The sequence below is a fragment of the Triticum aestivum genome, chromosome 1B (genome assembly GCF_018294505.1).
Source record: "Triticum aestivum cultivar Chinese Spring chromosome 1B, IWGSC CS RefSeq v2.1, whole genome shotgun sequence".
In the NCBI taxonomy this organism is placed as follows: Eukaryota; Viridiplantae; Streptophyta; class Magnoliopsida; order Poales; family Poaceae; genus Triticum; species Triticum aestivum.
The window spans coordinates 56274323-56290547 of record NC_057795.1 but is presented as its reverse complement, the minus strand read 5'-3'; the positions used below and the strand labels follow the sequence as shown (position 1 = coordinate 56290547).

The window sequence follows — 16225 nt, the reverse complement described above, 5'->3', positions numbered from 1 at the left end:
TTGCATGCTTCCTTCAAGGTTGCTTGGGAGGTCAGTCCGACATGTTCATGACCCTCCAGCTCTCTCCAACAGTCTTCCGTTTCACCGTCTCATCGGAGCCGGTGGCACTCGCCATCCTCCGGGAGAGGGAAATCGCCTCCCCACGCATACACATCTCCTTCGCCGTCTGCTCGCCTGCGGATGCCACAAAAGACTCCCCAGCCTCCATTGCCGCACGCCTACTCGCCTCACCCATACCACGCCAACCATCAACGCCGATCGAAACCGCCCACCATGCTGCTAAAACGGTCGACATCGGTGATCGTTTTCAGCATGCTTTCCGTTTCATCCATCAATCCCTAAATCTCGACCCCACGATCGGCCTAGCTTTCCAGTCCGCACTATGGCAAGCGAAACGCTCCATGGTCTCGCCTCCCCGCCTTGATCCATCACCCCGCCGCAACACCATCATCTTCTTCCACACCTGCCACCTGCCCATCGACCGCTACCTTGTCGCAGCTTTGCTGGGGCAAAAACCTTCGACGTCCAACAATTATCAACTTCAGCCTACTCCTTCTGTGTTGCCTCACCAGACGCCCAAGCAGGGATCACTGCATGCTCCCCTCTCTCCACGCCGTTCTTCTACGCATCGGTCATCGCTGCTGCCTCCTCGGCAGCTCCGGGGCCGGCAGACGCTCAGGCTGCCTCGCCTAATCATCTGCGCGCCACCAACCGCCAAGCTTCGCCGCGCGGGACGGCTAGCGCTCCTTCCGCCTTCCTCAAAGACCCGGTCTCTCTGCCGGATACAACAACGGCGCCGCTCGTCGCCGCACCTGAGGTTAGGCCGTTCCGACATGGGTTTAAATTCTTTAATCGTATTCTCAACATGTACCACACCGAGATCACACGACCTATCTTCCCGCTATGCCATGCACCAACAATTCCTCTCTGGATAGTCTGCAGCTCTACACAAGTTAACCCCAACTCCACGCTAATATCCAATGCTTTAGACCACCACTTCTCGGTCAAACCAGATTTTCAGGCAACTAAGCTTACAGACCGCGTGTTCCGCTCCTTTGTACTGTCAAAAGAAGTTAGATTTGAAATTTTGAAACGATCGCCACTGGAATTCAACTGCCTATCCTTACACCTTTTTGACCAGCTCACAACGGCCACTGCGCATGAACAGCGTCTACTTGCCCAACTCGGACTGACCACGCTCGGGCAAAAAACGCTGGAGCACCATGCTCACCACGACTCGATCCTTGGCCCACACCCGTCTACCCTTGGCACTCAACGCACACCCCCACACTCCACTTCCAAACCCCAGGACATGTCTTTGCCCTTAGGTCCAAACCACGGTTGCACCACCCCCACGAACACAACAGCACCAACTACCTGCCACCACCCTACCGCGAATATAGCCACGTTAACCTGTGCTTTTGACCATTGCTGAAAATGAGGAGAGATGGGTTACATGCCTGCCCTCGCCTCCGCCCAGGTAGCTGCTCACGTTCAACAACCCCAGCCCGTGACCCTAGGCACCCATGCCCATACTCCACCGCATAAGCACACCGCCCGCCTAGTGCATGCACCGCAAGACTCTGTCTCCGCCCCCCCCCCCAGCCGGTCCATGAACTCCAGCCGCATGCCCCCACGCCGCTCGCATGCATGCATGCGCAGCCCGCGCCGCACGTCCCTGACCGCCACACCATTCCAATACTGCTCGCGTCAGCCGAACCTGATCCATGCCCTGCCTCACAGTCACATGTACCCTCACCGCCTGATCCCTGTACCACGCCCCATCCTTTGACTGACTGCTCAACGCCACGCATGGATAGGCCGCTGACGCCCAGGTCGTATCGAGACGTCCTTATCTCCCCTCCATCACACACGCATGCACCACATAGCTCTCCCCCTATAAATAACGCATGCACCGCACAACTCCCTTCCTCAGTCCACCGCTTCTCTCCGCCTCTACACACACGACGCCGCTGCTTCCGCTGCCTAGCCCTGGACCATCAGGTTCAGCTCTGCCGAGACCCCATTAGGTGTGCCCGCTGGGGTGCTCCGGCCACAAAGCTCGACGGTGCCGCTCGGTTCGCATCCTCCCGTCCTTCCCATCTCTCCCAGCAAACCCCACCGCCTCTAACCCAGCATTTCACCTCCAACCCAACCCGCCACCAACTTCCACCATGGCCAACCCAGCTGCAACTTCCCCGACCATCCGCAACGGTGCTACCGCCGGCTGGCCGCGCGATGGTGCCGGCCCCGACGCCCCCTTCATCGGCATCCTTGTCGCTCACCACTCCACTACCCACTCCATGCCTCAAGACAACTCCACCACGAACCCCGCTACACCCCCGCCCTCCACTCAGCTAGACCTAGACGCCCTGCGTGCTCGCCTAAACGAGGCACGTGCAGCGGCCGCTTTCGGCCCGTCTCCTATGCATGCCCGCGGCGATCTCCCCCCGCGCCATTCTGGCCCTCCTCTTCAGCACGCACCCCTCATTGTGGCGCCTCCATGCCTTGTCAATGACGTCGGCCACATCGCGTTCGCCCACCTCCGCACTCCCATCCACAACCCTGCGACGCTCATCCATGACGCCATCTTGGCTCACGCCGGCAACCCCAGCTTCAGCGTTGCGGGCTGCGTCACTTTTGAGTCCGCAAGCGTGCGGGATTACCTTGTCAGCCTCGGTTCCCTCGACTTTCGTGGCAACCAGATCACACTCGAGCCGGTCGAGCTTGCTGACCGGGCGTCACCAGTCTTCGACCAGCTAATCGAGGTCCAGGCTGCGGAATTCCCGCACGAGCTCTGGCACGACGCCGGGATCCGGTGGGCTCTTAGCCGCCTTGGAGACATTTGCTCCGTCGACCACTACTGCCTCGAGGGGCGTGACTTCACAGCAGTTCGCGCCCTCGTCATGGTCGACCGGCGAAACCGCCTGCCGGACTCCCTGCCAATCCAGTTCCCTCCCTCCAACGACATCAAAGTCGTCAAGATCACCAAGCTCGCCACGATCCTCAACCCGATGGGACCTTCTGACCCATCGCCGTTCTCCTCCGACTCTGACTCGGACGCGGACGATCACCACTTCAACCACGACAACAACCCACGCAACGCCCCTACGGGCAATGCTGACGAGCTACCTCGGGGCCCGCCGCCGTCCCCTGTCCTCGCCACCACACCACCTCCTCCCAACAACGTCGGTGGCTCCGCCGACCTGCCGCTGCTCGTCTCGTCCGAGGACGAGGGGCCTGCGGAGAAGGGGATACCCGTCCTCAACATCTCATCAGACAGTGACTCCGCCCCCCCATCGCAGCGAGCCTCGCCCCCCATGGCAGCCCATGCATGCCCCATCGCCGACTCCTCCTCCACGACTGCCACCATCACGCGCCCCACACCACGCCTCGCTGCGGCTGTCGGGGGCGTCCACCTGCCGGCGCCCCCGCTTGCGGTCGGTGGTGACGACGGCGTCTTCAACGCCCCTCCTCCACCCTCCGCCCTGCAACTGTCGTCGGCGTTCTGCCAGTACGACAGTTCCACCTCGTCAAACTTCGACAGTGACGCTACCGCCTTCACCTTCTCGGCTGGGGCTTCCTCCCCTGGTACAGTCCCTGATCAGCCTTCTCCTCCCTCCACTAAAAATACTCAAATCTCGCATACCATATCCGTGACCACAACCGCATTGGAACCTGCAGATTCAGCCACCCACGAGTCCGTGCTTCGCAAGCTGCGTCACTGCGCCAAACGTTCGGCGGACAAGACCAAAAGCCTCCGCCGTAGCTCCCGCCTGGCCGCCAAAGAGCCCTCTGTCTTCACTGACATGACTACTAGGGCTGTCAGGGCAAAAGCCGCGCGTCTCAATGCATCAGACGTCGCAAAGGCTCTCAAGGACGCCATCCACCACGCCCAGCTTGATGTTCCAGAGGCCCCGCCTGCTTCTGCCGCAGCCCTTGCGGAGATTGCCTCACTCTGTGGGGCTGGCGGTGAGGCTGCTGCTTCCGTTGCTCATGCTGACGACAGCAGCGACGACGGCGGTGCTGACGCCCTGCCATGATGCTCGTACTCCTCCATGCACGCCCATGTGGCGTCCTATCGGCGACTTGCCGTCCCTACCGCGACTCGACTAATCCGGTCTACCTATCCCCTCGCTTGTGTGTCTGGGGCAAACCTTGCGTCTGCCTCATCTACCGCTTAGTCTATTGCTTATTTCCGTTTCATAACTGAAGCTTGTTCTTGTCTAAGTGTACGGTGTACTTCTACCTGTATGAGTAACACCACCCTATCTATCTGTTCGTGGAATGTAAGAGGACTTGGTGACGTCTCAAAATGTGCTGATATACTCTCCGAACTTATCAGCATTAGCCCCCACTGCGCCCTTCTACAGGAATCAAAACTAAATGAAATTACTGAACAAAAATCCGATCCTTCTTACCTCGCTCTCTCGACCAAAAAGTGTTTCTACCAGCAGATGGCTCGGCTGGTGGAACAGTTTCAGCTTTTAACTCAAACTACCTCATAGTACTCTCTCACACACACCATAACTTTGCCACATCGATCAAAATCACGTCCCTTGCACACCCACAACCCTTCATCATCACTAACGTCTATGCTCCCGCAAGCCGCAACCTCAAACAAGCATTTCTCGATGAGCTCAGGCTGATCAAACAAGATGATCACACGCCTTGGTTAATAGTTGGAGACTTCAACCTTGTACGGTTTTCCCACGAAAAAAATAACCGAAACTTCCACCAACGAGAAGCAGATGCTTTTAACAACATGATCAATGAGCTAGCCCTACTCGAACTCCCACTGCTGGACAGACGCTTCACTTGGTCCAACAAACGCCCCGCGCCAACCTTAGAACGACTAGACCGAGCTTTCTTTAATCTGCTGTGGAATAATTGCTTCCCTAACACAACCTTATCCTCACTGGCACGTATCACATCCGATCACGTCCCACTAATCCTACGCATTCAAACAGGTGTGCCCAAACCGCGCCACTTTAGATTCGAGTCTTCATGGACTCTCGCCACAGAATGCCATGACATCGTCCAAAAATGCTGGGCCACCAACCGTCGCTCCGCCCAACGAATAAACTCAGCAGCCGCCCTGTCAAAAGCCCTAAAAATAACACGTTCCTCTCTCAAACAATGGGCATCCAAACGATCACCAGCCCACCTCCGCGAGGCAGCTGCAAAACAAGTCATTAATCTCATTGACCTAAAAGAAGAAGCCCGCCCGCTCTCAAAAGCCGAACACAGGTTGAGACTTGTTGTCTCAAATGCCCTGCGCACAGCTATTTCCGAAAAAATGGCCTTCTGGAAACAACGAGGGAAAGTGCGCGCTGCTATTCACGGAGAGGAGAACACACAATACTTCCATGCCGCCGCCTCCCAGAGGCTTCGCAAGAACACGATAACTTCTCTCCTACAAAACGGGACAGAGTTCCACTCTCATGCCCAAAAAGCAGTCATTCTTCAGAACCACTTCACATCCATTATCGGCTGCGCACCGACTACCTCCTGGTCCTTCCAGCCACACCAATACTACCCCCAACTGCTACCCCAACTCCTCAACCTGGAATCTGCCTTTACTCATGACGAGATAAAAGAGGCATTCATGCAAATGAACCCCCTAGCTAGCCCTGGACCGGACGGTTTTGGACCCCTTTTCTATAGAAAATACTGGAATCTCGTTAAAAACCACATCTTCGCATTCATGACAGACTTCCAAGACCTCTCAGCCCAAACTGAATGTTTAAACTGAGCCCACCTAATTCTGCTGCCAAAAAAAAGATGAAGCAAATACACCGGACTCCTACCGCCCGATCTCTCTCCAAAATTGCCCCATCAAAGCCGTCGCAAAGGACCTCACCAATAGACTAAAACCGCTAATCCCATTGCTTGTTCACGGAAACCAGACTGGCTTCATCTCAGGCCGTTGCATCGCGGAAAATTTTGTCTATGCTGCGGATCTTATCGGCTCCTGCCATTCGCGAAAAGCCCCAACCATGGTCATAAAACTAGACTTCAGCAAAGCCTTCGACACTCTCTCCTGGGAATCCCTCACCGCCATCCTCCACTGCCGCGGCTTCCCGCCAAAATTCTCGGCCTGGATCCAGGACATCCTCTCAACAGGGAAAACGGTCGTCATGTTAAACGGGATCCCGGGAAACTGGATAAACTGCAAGAACGGACTCAGACAAGGAGACCCCATATCACCCTACCTATTCATCATCGTTGCTGACCTCCTTCAACAAATGATCACACAAGACTACGACCTCTGGCACCTCTCACACCCCCTATTCTCACACCTACCACCAACCGTTCTACAATATGTCGATGACACCCTCATCATCGCCAAGGCATCCAATGATGCGGCCATACAACTAAAGCACATTCTCCAAAATTTTGCCATGGCTACAGGCCTCACGATAAACTACACAAAAACTACTTTCGTGCCTATGCATGTCTGCCCTTTGGTGGCAGACTCCATTGCCACCACCCTGCAGTGTACAACATCAAACTTCCCACAAATCTACTTAGGGCTACCCCTGGCACCGACCCGTTTACCTCCAAATGCCTTTCTACCCATTATCGAACGATGCCGAAAATTCTTGACAGGTTGGCGAGCTAAAATCCTATCCAAGGGTGACAGGCTCGTCCTACTGTCTGCTGTCCTTGACTCCATCCTAGTCTACTTTATGTCAGTCTTCCTCATCCCCAAAAGCGTGTTAAAAACTCTAGACTCTATCCGTCGGGCCTTCTTCTGGGCCGCAGAGGAAACTTGCACCGGTGCTCAATGCTTAGTTGCCTGGAAAACTGTTTGTAAGCCAAAAAAGTTCGGTGGTCTAGGTCTAAAAAATCTTCGTGTGCAGAATAATTGTCTACTAATGAAATTTGCTGTCAAAGCTCTGCTTCCGGACCAAACTCCGTGGCTAGATTGGATTGACCTACAACACCCAAATGCTCTCATCGCTCCACAAAACAGCCACTCTTTCTATGCCAACCATAACCCAGCTACCAGCTTTACACACCATCTCCTTTGTCATCACAAATTCTGGAACCAACACCTATTTTTGGCTAGATACTTGGCTACACCAACAATCACTTGCTACCCTGTTTCCCTGCCTCTACTCACATACCACTACCCCCCTCGCTCGTGTGGCTGCTGTTTTGAACTATGGTTTAGAATCAATCCTAAGGAACCGCCTAACATCTAATGCCGCTTCCGAGTTGTGCTCTTTGTTGTCTATCCTGCAGGATTTCCAGGTGTCGCCGGGACCGGACGAGCGCTACCTAAACGGTGGCCTCCGTTTTTCTACACGGGCCGCCTATCAGCTGGTCATTGCCGACACTGATGACGACGCACATGCCGTCGCCATCTGGTCTTCATGCGTTCCAAACCGTGTAAAAATCTTTGCATGGCTTCTGTTTCGTGGAAGACTCAACTCCAAAAGCAACCTACTCCGCAAGCACATCGTGGCAGACTCGCTATGTCCCCGATGTGGTTTTGACGGTGAGACCAGCTTGCACATCTTCATCGACTGCCCGCTCGCCCAGAGAATATGGCAGCGGACCGGACTATCACCACCCAACTCCATCGACAACCTTTGGGACTGCCGGCTCCCCAGCCAGGTAGACGCGCTAGTATGGCACTCCATCCTCCTCATTATCCTATGGAAGATGTGGGACTCCAGAAATGCCATGACTTTCAAGCAACAGAACCACCACAGCATCTTCACCCTCAAGCGAATCATCGACGACCTTATGCTATGGACGCACCGGATGAAAAAGCCGGCGCATAAGCAGGCCGCCTCCTCATGGCGTTCCTATTTCTTATCACGATTACACGTGCTTATGTAATTCACCTTTGTAATCAGACAAATGTTTGGTTACAAAACTGAGAAATATATTCAGGTGGGGAGCTCCCCCCCCCCCCCCCCCCCCCCCCCCGCGCGTGATTTTTCAAAAAAAAAAATTCAACCGGGCGTCTTGAGAGGCTCTATTTTCCACTTCTAGCAGGCTGAGTTGGTCAGTCATCCATTTCTTGTCCATATCAATCTTCTTACACACTACAAAGTTGATTTGCTTTACCACTTCCGCATTCAAAACGAAGAACTTTGCAAATCCAACAGCTTCCTCACCACCTTTGTAATTTTTCAGCACGAGTACTTTGAGATGGCTCTCAAGGCATTTGACTGGATGTAGAGGCTCATACTGACGCACATTTTCCACCTCTGCCTTCCTAGAATCGTCCCACTGGGAAGGGCATAATAAACATATGTTAAAATTTTGCTAACTAGGCTCAGAACAGAATATTCATCTTGAAATTCAAAGCAAAGAAAAATGAATACTCACAATGACATAGAGCTTTTCCAAGCAGGGGAAGCATCTAAGGATGTCAAGAACTGCACCCAGATCAGGGCTAGGGAAATGGAGAGCCAAAACCTTTACACTGCTGCATATTGGGTTTTCCGAGCTGGATGGGATCAATCCCTGAAGAAAACAATGGAGATTAAAAAAAAACACTCTCGAAGTAACAATGCCAGCAGATAAGAGTGTAGAGACTGATGCTGATGTTACCTGGAAGACTATATTAGCAATCTCAATTTCTGAAATGCGGGGAGACAAAAGCTAGGCCCAACATCTCCAATTTAGGTGCCCTAACAACCCAAATAATCTCACCGCCTAAGCCCGGACAACTTAATAGCAACCTTTCAAGGCAAGGGGCCTCCTTGATGAGCGATTCTCCTTTGCCATGAAACAAAGAGCAGATGACAATGATCCTGAGCGTTGGCGAGCTAATGCGGAGGCAAGACACCTCACGAATCTCTGAGAGATCTAAGCTATCCAAGACATGGCAGGCAGAGAGCATGGTCGAGAAGACATCGTCGGAGATGGAAACACGCCATAGTTTTGAAATGCTTGAGGAGGGGGAAATTCAGTGAAGGCGCGATCTCCTTTGGGAAATCGCACGAGCTAATGCTGACCAATGACCACGACAAGGGTTGGTGCTAAGCAGAGCACGGACGGTGGCAACGGGCAGCGCTTCTCCTTGTCGGTCTGTTCATGTCCACCGTATTCAAGTAGACCGAAGCCGATGCCGAGCTCCTCGAGGTTGCGGAGGCTTGGGGAATGGAACCAGCTACTGATCTGCGCGGCATCCTCGGCAAACCTTTTTTTTGGGTTTGTGGAGGCGAATGAAGCGGAAAGCAAAGCAGCGGGGTGGTCCGACAGGATCCTGGAGACGACGGAGAGGCGCTTGAACTCGTCGCGGTGAAGGTCGTAGGAGGCGTCGAGGTTGAGGGGCGAGGAGCGCCAGAGGGGGCGCCATCTTCGGGCGATGGCCTGCGTGCGGGCGCTGTCCTTGGTGGGGAGGAGGGAGATGATGGTGCCGAGGACGGCGTCGGGGAGGTTGCTGATGAGGTCGCCGTGGCCAGTGGCGTTGCCGTCGCAGCCGCCATCACGTCGCCGCTTCTGTGACCTCGACCTGGGTCCAGCCGCTCCACCGGATGCGCGCCTCTTGCGTGCGGGCGCCGCCGCAGCTGGCCCCTTCATGTCCGGCGAGTAGAAAGACGGAGATCTGAGGCGGGAGCGAGGGTTTGGGGGGTTTCGCGCGGCGCTTTGGTTGCAAGTTGCAACGATGGCGCGGCGGTGCGCCTGCTGCTGGCATGCAAGCGGGCATCCCGCATAAGCCCGCCAAAACAGGAATTTAGTTCAAACTGAACTAAAGCTGAACCGGAAAGATTATAACTAAGTTGATTTACTTTGACTACGAAGCGGGGCGGTGCGCCTGCTGCTGGGATGGAATGGCGAAGCGGATGCGACGGAACGCGGCGACCTGGGATGGAATAATGGCCATCACGAGCCTTAGTCTCCTGCTCAGTTTGTGGGCTGGACTGGGCCTGAGTGTTCCTTACCAAAAATTGGCATTTTTAAATTTGACTAGAACCCCATCAGCTTTTGATTAAAATTTGAATGCCCTTCAAATTAGACTTGATTTCAAATTACTCCCTCTGTTCCGACATACATGTCGCTGGAGAAAACCAGTACAACTTCTGCCACATTACGATTTTTTTCACTTTCCTTTTTTAACCCTCGCATCGCCCACGCCGCTCACTCCCTCGCTTCTCACTCATCACTCTCTATTCTCCCTGTCGCCTCTTGTTTGCCACCTCGCCGACCACCACCTCACCCCGTCGCCGCCATCTTTCTCCCGCCTCCACTCACACCCCACCACCTCACCCAGCCCGCTCCACTCAGCTTATAAAATGATTTACTTAATAATCTAAGGCAAATTTTCAGAAAAAAAAGGCCACAGCCCAACATAGAAAAACATATAAAATTTGACTTATTCTCTATCAACTAAAGACCAGTACGTAATACAAAGATATCGTGGATCAATTAGAAAGAGAAGAAATTAAAGGTGCGCCTGCTCTCAAACTTTGACAAAAGAATGATAGGATATTTATGCACCGCTGACCATGTAGCATATTGAGGCTAAATTTTCACCGCATTTAATTAAGCTTCCATGTTTGCTAGTAGGCAAATTGGAGAAAAAATGTACGCAACATATATGGCAATTAATTATCCTATTTACTTTTAGTACATAGATTATTTAGCATAGTTATGCAACCACCTCCTTTCCCAAAAAAGTCTAGGGTTTCTCGGCGCCGGTCCGCCTCGTCTCCGGTGGCCTTAGGGCCATGGCGACATGCTGGATACCAACCCTTGCCGGCGGGAAGGCTTCGTTTTTAAATATTCCTTCGAGTGCGTCTAGCATTATCGATTGATGTGTGGAGGTGTGTCTCCGGCGGATCCGTCCTTGTTGGATTTGCTTGGATCTGGTCATAAGTCGTCTACATTCGTGTGTCTTTAGGTGGGATCCTTCTGATCTACCCTACTCTTTGGCAGTTATTGTTCTGATGCGCTGGTCCTATGAGACCTTAGCATGACGACTTCCCGACTGTCTACTACAACAAGTTTTGCCCAGCTTCGGTGAGGGAGGGGCAATTACGGTGGCGCGTCTTCTGCTCACTTCAGTGCTTTTAGTCGTCGCTAGATTGTCTATGGATCCGGATGTAATTTTTACTATGTCTAATGTTTATTGTACTACCATGATTGAAAATGAATAGATCAGAAGTTTCCCAAAAATAAATTATTTAGTATAATTATATGATATTGAGCTAAAATCGAGCGAGCCAGTGTTGACTTACGATCAGCTCGTTTCTTGATCGAGCTATATAAAATGCTCATACCCGGCTCATTTATTTGCGAATCAATCTCGAATTGAGTCAAAAATATGAGTCGATCTCTTAGTCTTGAGTTGCCAGGTATGCCCAGTCCACGACAGCCGGGACCGACCAAGGCCTAACAAGCAGGCGAAGGGCCCATCTTCCGTCACATGCATACCCGGACACTTTGAAACATATGCTCTTCGGCTAGCAGCTTGGCAGTGTGTTCTCATTGCTGTTTCTGTTTTTCAAGCAAGTGCTGTTGTTTATCCATACGTATGTTTGCAGTCTCTAAACGTATGCTATCGGAGAAAAAAATAAATCATAATGCAAACACAAGAAGCAAATCACATGACTGAATCACAACAATATACTGTAGCTCATAGTGATAGAAGTTAAGGCCCTGTTCGGAGTCACTCCAACTCCTAAAAATACGAGGAGCTGGAGCATCTCTTTCCCAGCTCCGTGCCTTTTGACTCCAGCTCCGGGAGCGGAGTAGTGGAGTGGCGGGTCTCCCAACAGGGCCTAAGTACTACTCCCTCCATCCGGAAATACTTGTCATCAAAATGAATAAAAAAAGATGTATCTAGATGTATTTTAGTTCTAGATACACCATTTTTGTCCATTTTGATGACAAGTATTTTCGGACGGAGGGAGTATTTTTTAAAGAAACTCGGCCCTAAACTAAAGATAGGCATGGCATCAAACCAACTTTAAATGCACAGCTAACTAAATTTGACAACTAAGGATGGAATAGAATAGGAAGACCTTTTATTCAAAGAGTCCACTTAAACTTTTTTTTGTTTGTTTTTGGCATGGTGAGAGTCCACTTAAACTAACCAGTCAAATACTGTACTTGGTAGGGAAATGAGCCGAGATATATAAACAATCCCCAGATAATTACCTAAAGCAACGCTGTGCACCAAAGCAACTTCAGATTAGCAAATAGCTGCAGGTATGACAAGACATGCGCGAACCAAACAATACACCACTTCCAAACCCTAGATAGTGAGCTTTAAGCTAGTGCTGTTATGCGTTTATATTCTTAATATTTGCACCAATAATTTCGTGATTTCCACATTACAGCCACTCGCTTCTGCAACTTGAGAAAACAAACACAAGTCCTTTCATTTAGACCAAAACCTTGGAAAAATGGACCACCTCGTTAACTCTGCCAGCCCTAACAGCAAATTATGCTGGATAGATTACAAAAATGCACCAGTGATCTTAAAAAACACAGTAATAACGTAAATAAAAGAATAAGCTGTATTGCTCAGTACGACCCAACTTGATTGCCTTGACTGCACCAGGAAACTCTCAATCTTTAGTGCAGTCTTCATAACCTAATCTGGTCGGTAGAAATATTTTAATGTGTTTGTGCTCTGTTATATTTGAAGAAGGGTACTACTCCATGACGAAAGAAGTCTAGGATCCCTAATTTGGAAAAACTTCCATAATGTATAATGCTAAGATTGGGATGGTCCAGATCAAGTCAAGCTGGAAGAGCAAAGATTATATTAGGGGTGAGAATTGTGAGAGTACTCTTTGCTTAGGGGTAAAGCCGCATGGCTGTGTTAACTTGGTTATACAGAGTAAAAAGAAACTCCTAGCAAGCAAAATACAAGAGTCACTGAGTTACCTATGACTATGAGGCTATGAAAACTGTTACTCCTTGTCAAAAATTACCATAATAATAAAATTGAATTAGCATTAATTTGTTAGTCAAAGGTTTTTCAGCATACTATCAGACTGAATACCGATCTCCGGTATCCCTGATTTGATCATCAAGGCTGTCACTGTGGATCCTGGTTTTGATGTCACCCTCAATATATTACCACAGAGCTGAAATAAGGCATGAATGAAGATAACATGGTACAGATCGAAGATAAAATCCAATTTACAACACCAGGAAATGCTATGTTTATGTGGAGAGAGGAAGAATGAAATCTTTGTATTTGAAATTTTGAATCACACAGTTCTTCACCAACGGTTTTGTTCCTGCATGCTGTTGCTGCCACAACAGCTTCAAAAATTGTAACCACCAAGATCATGATAGTGTGTGTGCTGGTCATGATAAAAATTATATCCATGTTTTTTCATCTAGCTTTAGCTCCCATGGATAAAACAATGCTAGTTCAGTGCAAAAGGGAAAATCTTGCACAATGGCCATTCTGAAATCTGAATATAAATGTTATTTTGGAAATTACTATGTGAAACATCACTACGAGTCTATGATTAGTGGGAATCAGTTTAAGAATTCACTAAAATGCATACATCACCAGTAAAATGAAAAAAATAAAAATGAAACTTGAAAACACTGAAAATAAGGAGGAGCAAGCCATGGAAGACAGGATATCAATCCTGTCCTGTGCAGTAGACAACAGCAGACATTTTGATTTCGAGTGACAAGATACAGCCCACAATTGCTTATGCAACAACATAACGAAACAGCTAGTGCGTACCATTATCACTTTCCAAAGAGCATGTTCATGACAGCCCTGAAGACATGCCCCCGCTTGACGGTGCCGCTGCGCACCCCCTCCTCGTCCAACACGAACCCCTTCTTCTTCATCATCTCCAGCAGAGCCTTCCCCTCTTCCACCTTGTTCATCCTGACGTGCGCCTCAAAGGTAGCCAGGCACGTCTCAACATTGGGCCGCATCCCACGGTCGAGCATCTCCAGCAGGTACTTGCCGGCCTCCGCGCACCGGTCGCTCGCTGCAAGCCCCTTGACGAGCACGGCCATGGTGTACGCATTCGGCGCGACCCCGCTGGAGAGCATGCGCTTGTAGGTCCGCACGGCGTCACCCCAGTGGCCGGGGCCAGCATTCGCGTAGGCCTCCAGGACGGCTGTGTGGGCAACGACATCGGGCATGGCGCCCTTATCCTTGATGATCGAGAAGAGAGCCAACGCTTCGTGCGTGAGCCCGTCCTTGGACAATCCGTCGAACATCTTGATGGCATAGTCAGTAAGCCCTCCGGTGCGCATCCGGTGGAAGACTTCCTGAAGGTTGGTGGAGTCGGGTGGGTCTGCCACGGCGTGCTTCTTGCTGAAGGGGTCGTAGGGCGGCGGCAGAGTGGGGTTCTTTGCCGGGGATGCGGGTGGAGGTGCGGGGGGACTCTCGTCGTCGTCGGACCAGTCGAAGGAGACGGGGCTGTTCGTGTTGGGGCTGCGGTTCGGCGGTGAAGAAGCGGTGGAGGAGAGGAGGCGGCGGGCACGGGACAAGGCGGTGGAGGAGGTGGGACGGAGTAGGCGGCGGACTGCGGCGGTGGCCATGGGGTGAGAGAGAGGCGGAGCTTTTTTTTTTATGACCTCGGGAGGGAGAGGCGGAGCACTGCGGCGGTGGTCGAGTCCGTGGGTTCTACTCTCACAGAGTACCAGACAGACTACCGATCCTTGGACTTGTAGACCGTCGGATGGCAAGCAAGCACACGATGGCCATCGGATCTGCTAGTACAGCCCGGACGCATGGTGATGATTTTGGTTCAAACAAACAGAAACGCTTGGGCTCAGCCAATTGATCTTTCTGCGTGTGTTAACCCCCTTCCTGATCATTTGGCTCTGATTTTGATTCACACAAATTTTTCAAACTAACTCAGCCCGAAACTAAAGATAGGCATGGCATCAAAGATCAAGGTGTTTTTGTGGAGGTTGGCGAGGCATTCTTGGCGGCCTTGGTTGACGCAAAAACATGTCCTTGGTTGACGCTTTCCCTCTTTGTGACGCGGAGGATTCCTGGAGACATGCACTCATGTGCTGCACTATGACAAGGTTCGTGTGGGCTCTATCCGATGTGAATCTGGTGGAGAAGCTGACTGACAACCGAGAGCCAGGTGCTAAGAAATGGGTGTTCGACGAACCACACGACGACTTGAGCCACGAGCAATTCACTAGGCTAGTTGTCACATTCTAGTCCATATGGTATGCAAGGAGAAAAGCAATCCAAGAATATTCCAAAGTCCTAAGCAAACACACACGTTCATCAATTCATACTTCGATGAAATAATGGCTATAGCCGCATCGGCGATCGCCTAGAACTGAAACCAATTTGAAAAACTATTCTAATATGAACATTTTTTGGTTTTTATAAACAATTTTTGAATTTTGATGAAAATTTTTGAATTTAGATGAATATTTTTGGTATTTCATGAACAAAATTTAAATTCAATGATCCTTTTTTGAATTTGATGAAAAAATATTGAATACAAGAATATTTTTGAATTATATGGACATTTCTGAATATGTTGAACATTTTTTTGTAAAAAAATCATGTACATTTTATAAAAAAAATTGATTAACATTTTTTGACTTCGATGAACAAATTTTGAATTTCATAATATGTTCAACCAATTCGAAAAAAATACCAGTTTGAAAAACATTCCTGGATTAAGAAAATGTTGGTGAATTTGAAAAAAAATGAAAAAGAAAGAAAATGGGAAACAAAAATAAAGGAAAAAGTAGAAGGGAAAAGAAAAAAAACTAATTTAGGAAGGTTCTAGAGCCTTGTAAAAACTGAAAAGAAGCTGGTGGCCCAGGGCAAGGACACTGATGCGGGAGCCAGGCCTCCAACGTTGTCCCCTAAATGCCCGCCCTTTTTTATTTCCTAATTCCTCAACACAGAGTAGGCGGCGGGCACGGGACAAGGCGGTGGAGGAGGTGGGCCGGAGTAGGCGGCGGACTGCGGCGGTGGCCATGGGGTGAGAGAGAGGCGGAGCTTTTTTTCTTTTTTTGACCTCGGGAGGGAGAGGCGGAGCACTGCGGCGGTGGTCGAGTCCGTGGGTTCTACTCTCACAAAGTACCAGACAGACTACCGATCCTTGGACTTGTAGACCGTCGGATGGCAAGCAAGTACACAATGGCCATCGGATCTGCTAGTACAGCCCGGCCGCATGGTGATGATTTTGGTTCAAGCAAACAGAAACGCTTGGGCTCGGCCAATTGATCTTTCTGCGTGTGTTAACCCCCTTCCTGATCATTTGGCTCTGATTTTGATTCACAC

The 16225-nt window shown here is 50.6% G+C and overlaps 2 protein-coding genes across 2 annotated transcripts; one reads left to right on the top strand and one right to left on the bottom strand.

Moving 5' to 3' along the window:
• The first annotated feature begins 2174 nt into the window (after positions 1–2174).
• Positions 2175–4043, top strand: LOC123077014 (uncharacterized). Its single transcript, XM_044499194.1, has 2 exons — positions 2175–3591; positions 3685–4043. The coding sequence occupies exons 1-2, from the start codon at positions 2175–2177 to the stop codon at positions 4041–4043; spliced, it is 1776 nt and encodes a 591-aa protein (XP_044355129.1).
• A 9247-nt stretch (positions 4044–13290) lies between these two features.
• LOC123086479 (pentatricopeptide repeat-containing protein At4g38150) lies at positions 13291–14585 on the bottom strand. The gene has a single exon (XM_044508251.1). It carries the CDS (start codon positions 14500–14502, stop codon positions 13693–13695), a length of 810 nt encoding a protein of 269 aa, XP_044364186.1. The 5' UTR covers positions 14503–14585; the 3' UTR covers positions 13291–13692.
• Positions 14586–16225: the final 1640 nt, after the last annotated feature.

Bases quoted from the DNA above. Each gene is read 5' to 3' on its own strand.
- LOC123086479 (XM_044508251.1), bottom strand. From the start codon at position 14,502: ATGGCCACCGCCGCAGTCCGCCGCCTACTCCGTCCCACCTCCTCCACC.
- LOC123077014 (XM_044499194.1), top strand. From the start codon at position 2,175: ATGGCCAACCCAGCTGCAACTTCCCCGACCATCCGCAACGGTGCTACC. The intron at 3,592-3,684 runs GTACAGTCCCTG...TGGAACCTGCAG, and splicing joins GGCTGGGGCTTCCTCCCCTG to ATTCAGCCACCCACGAGTCC.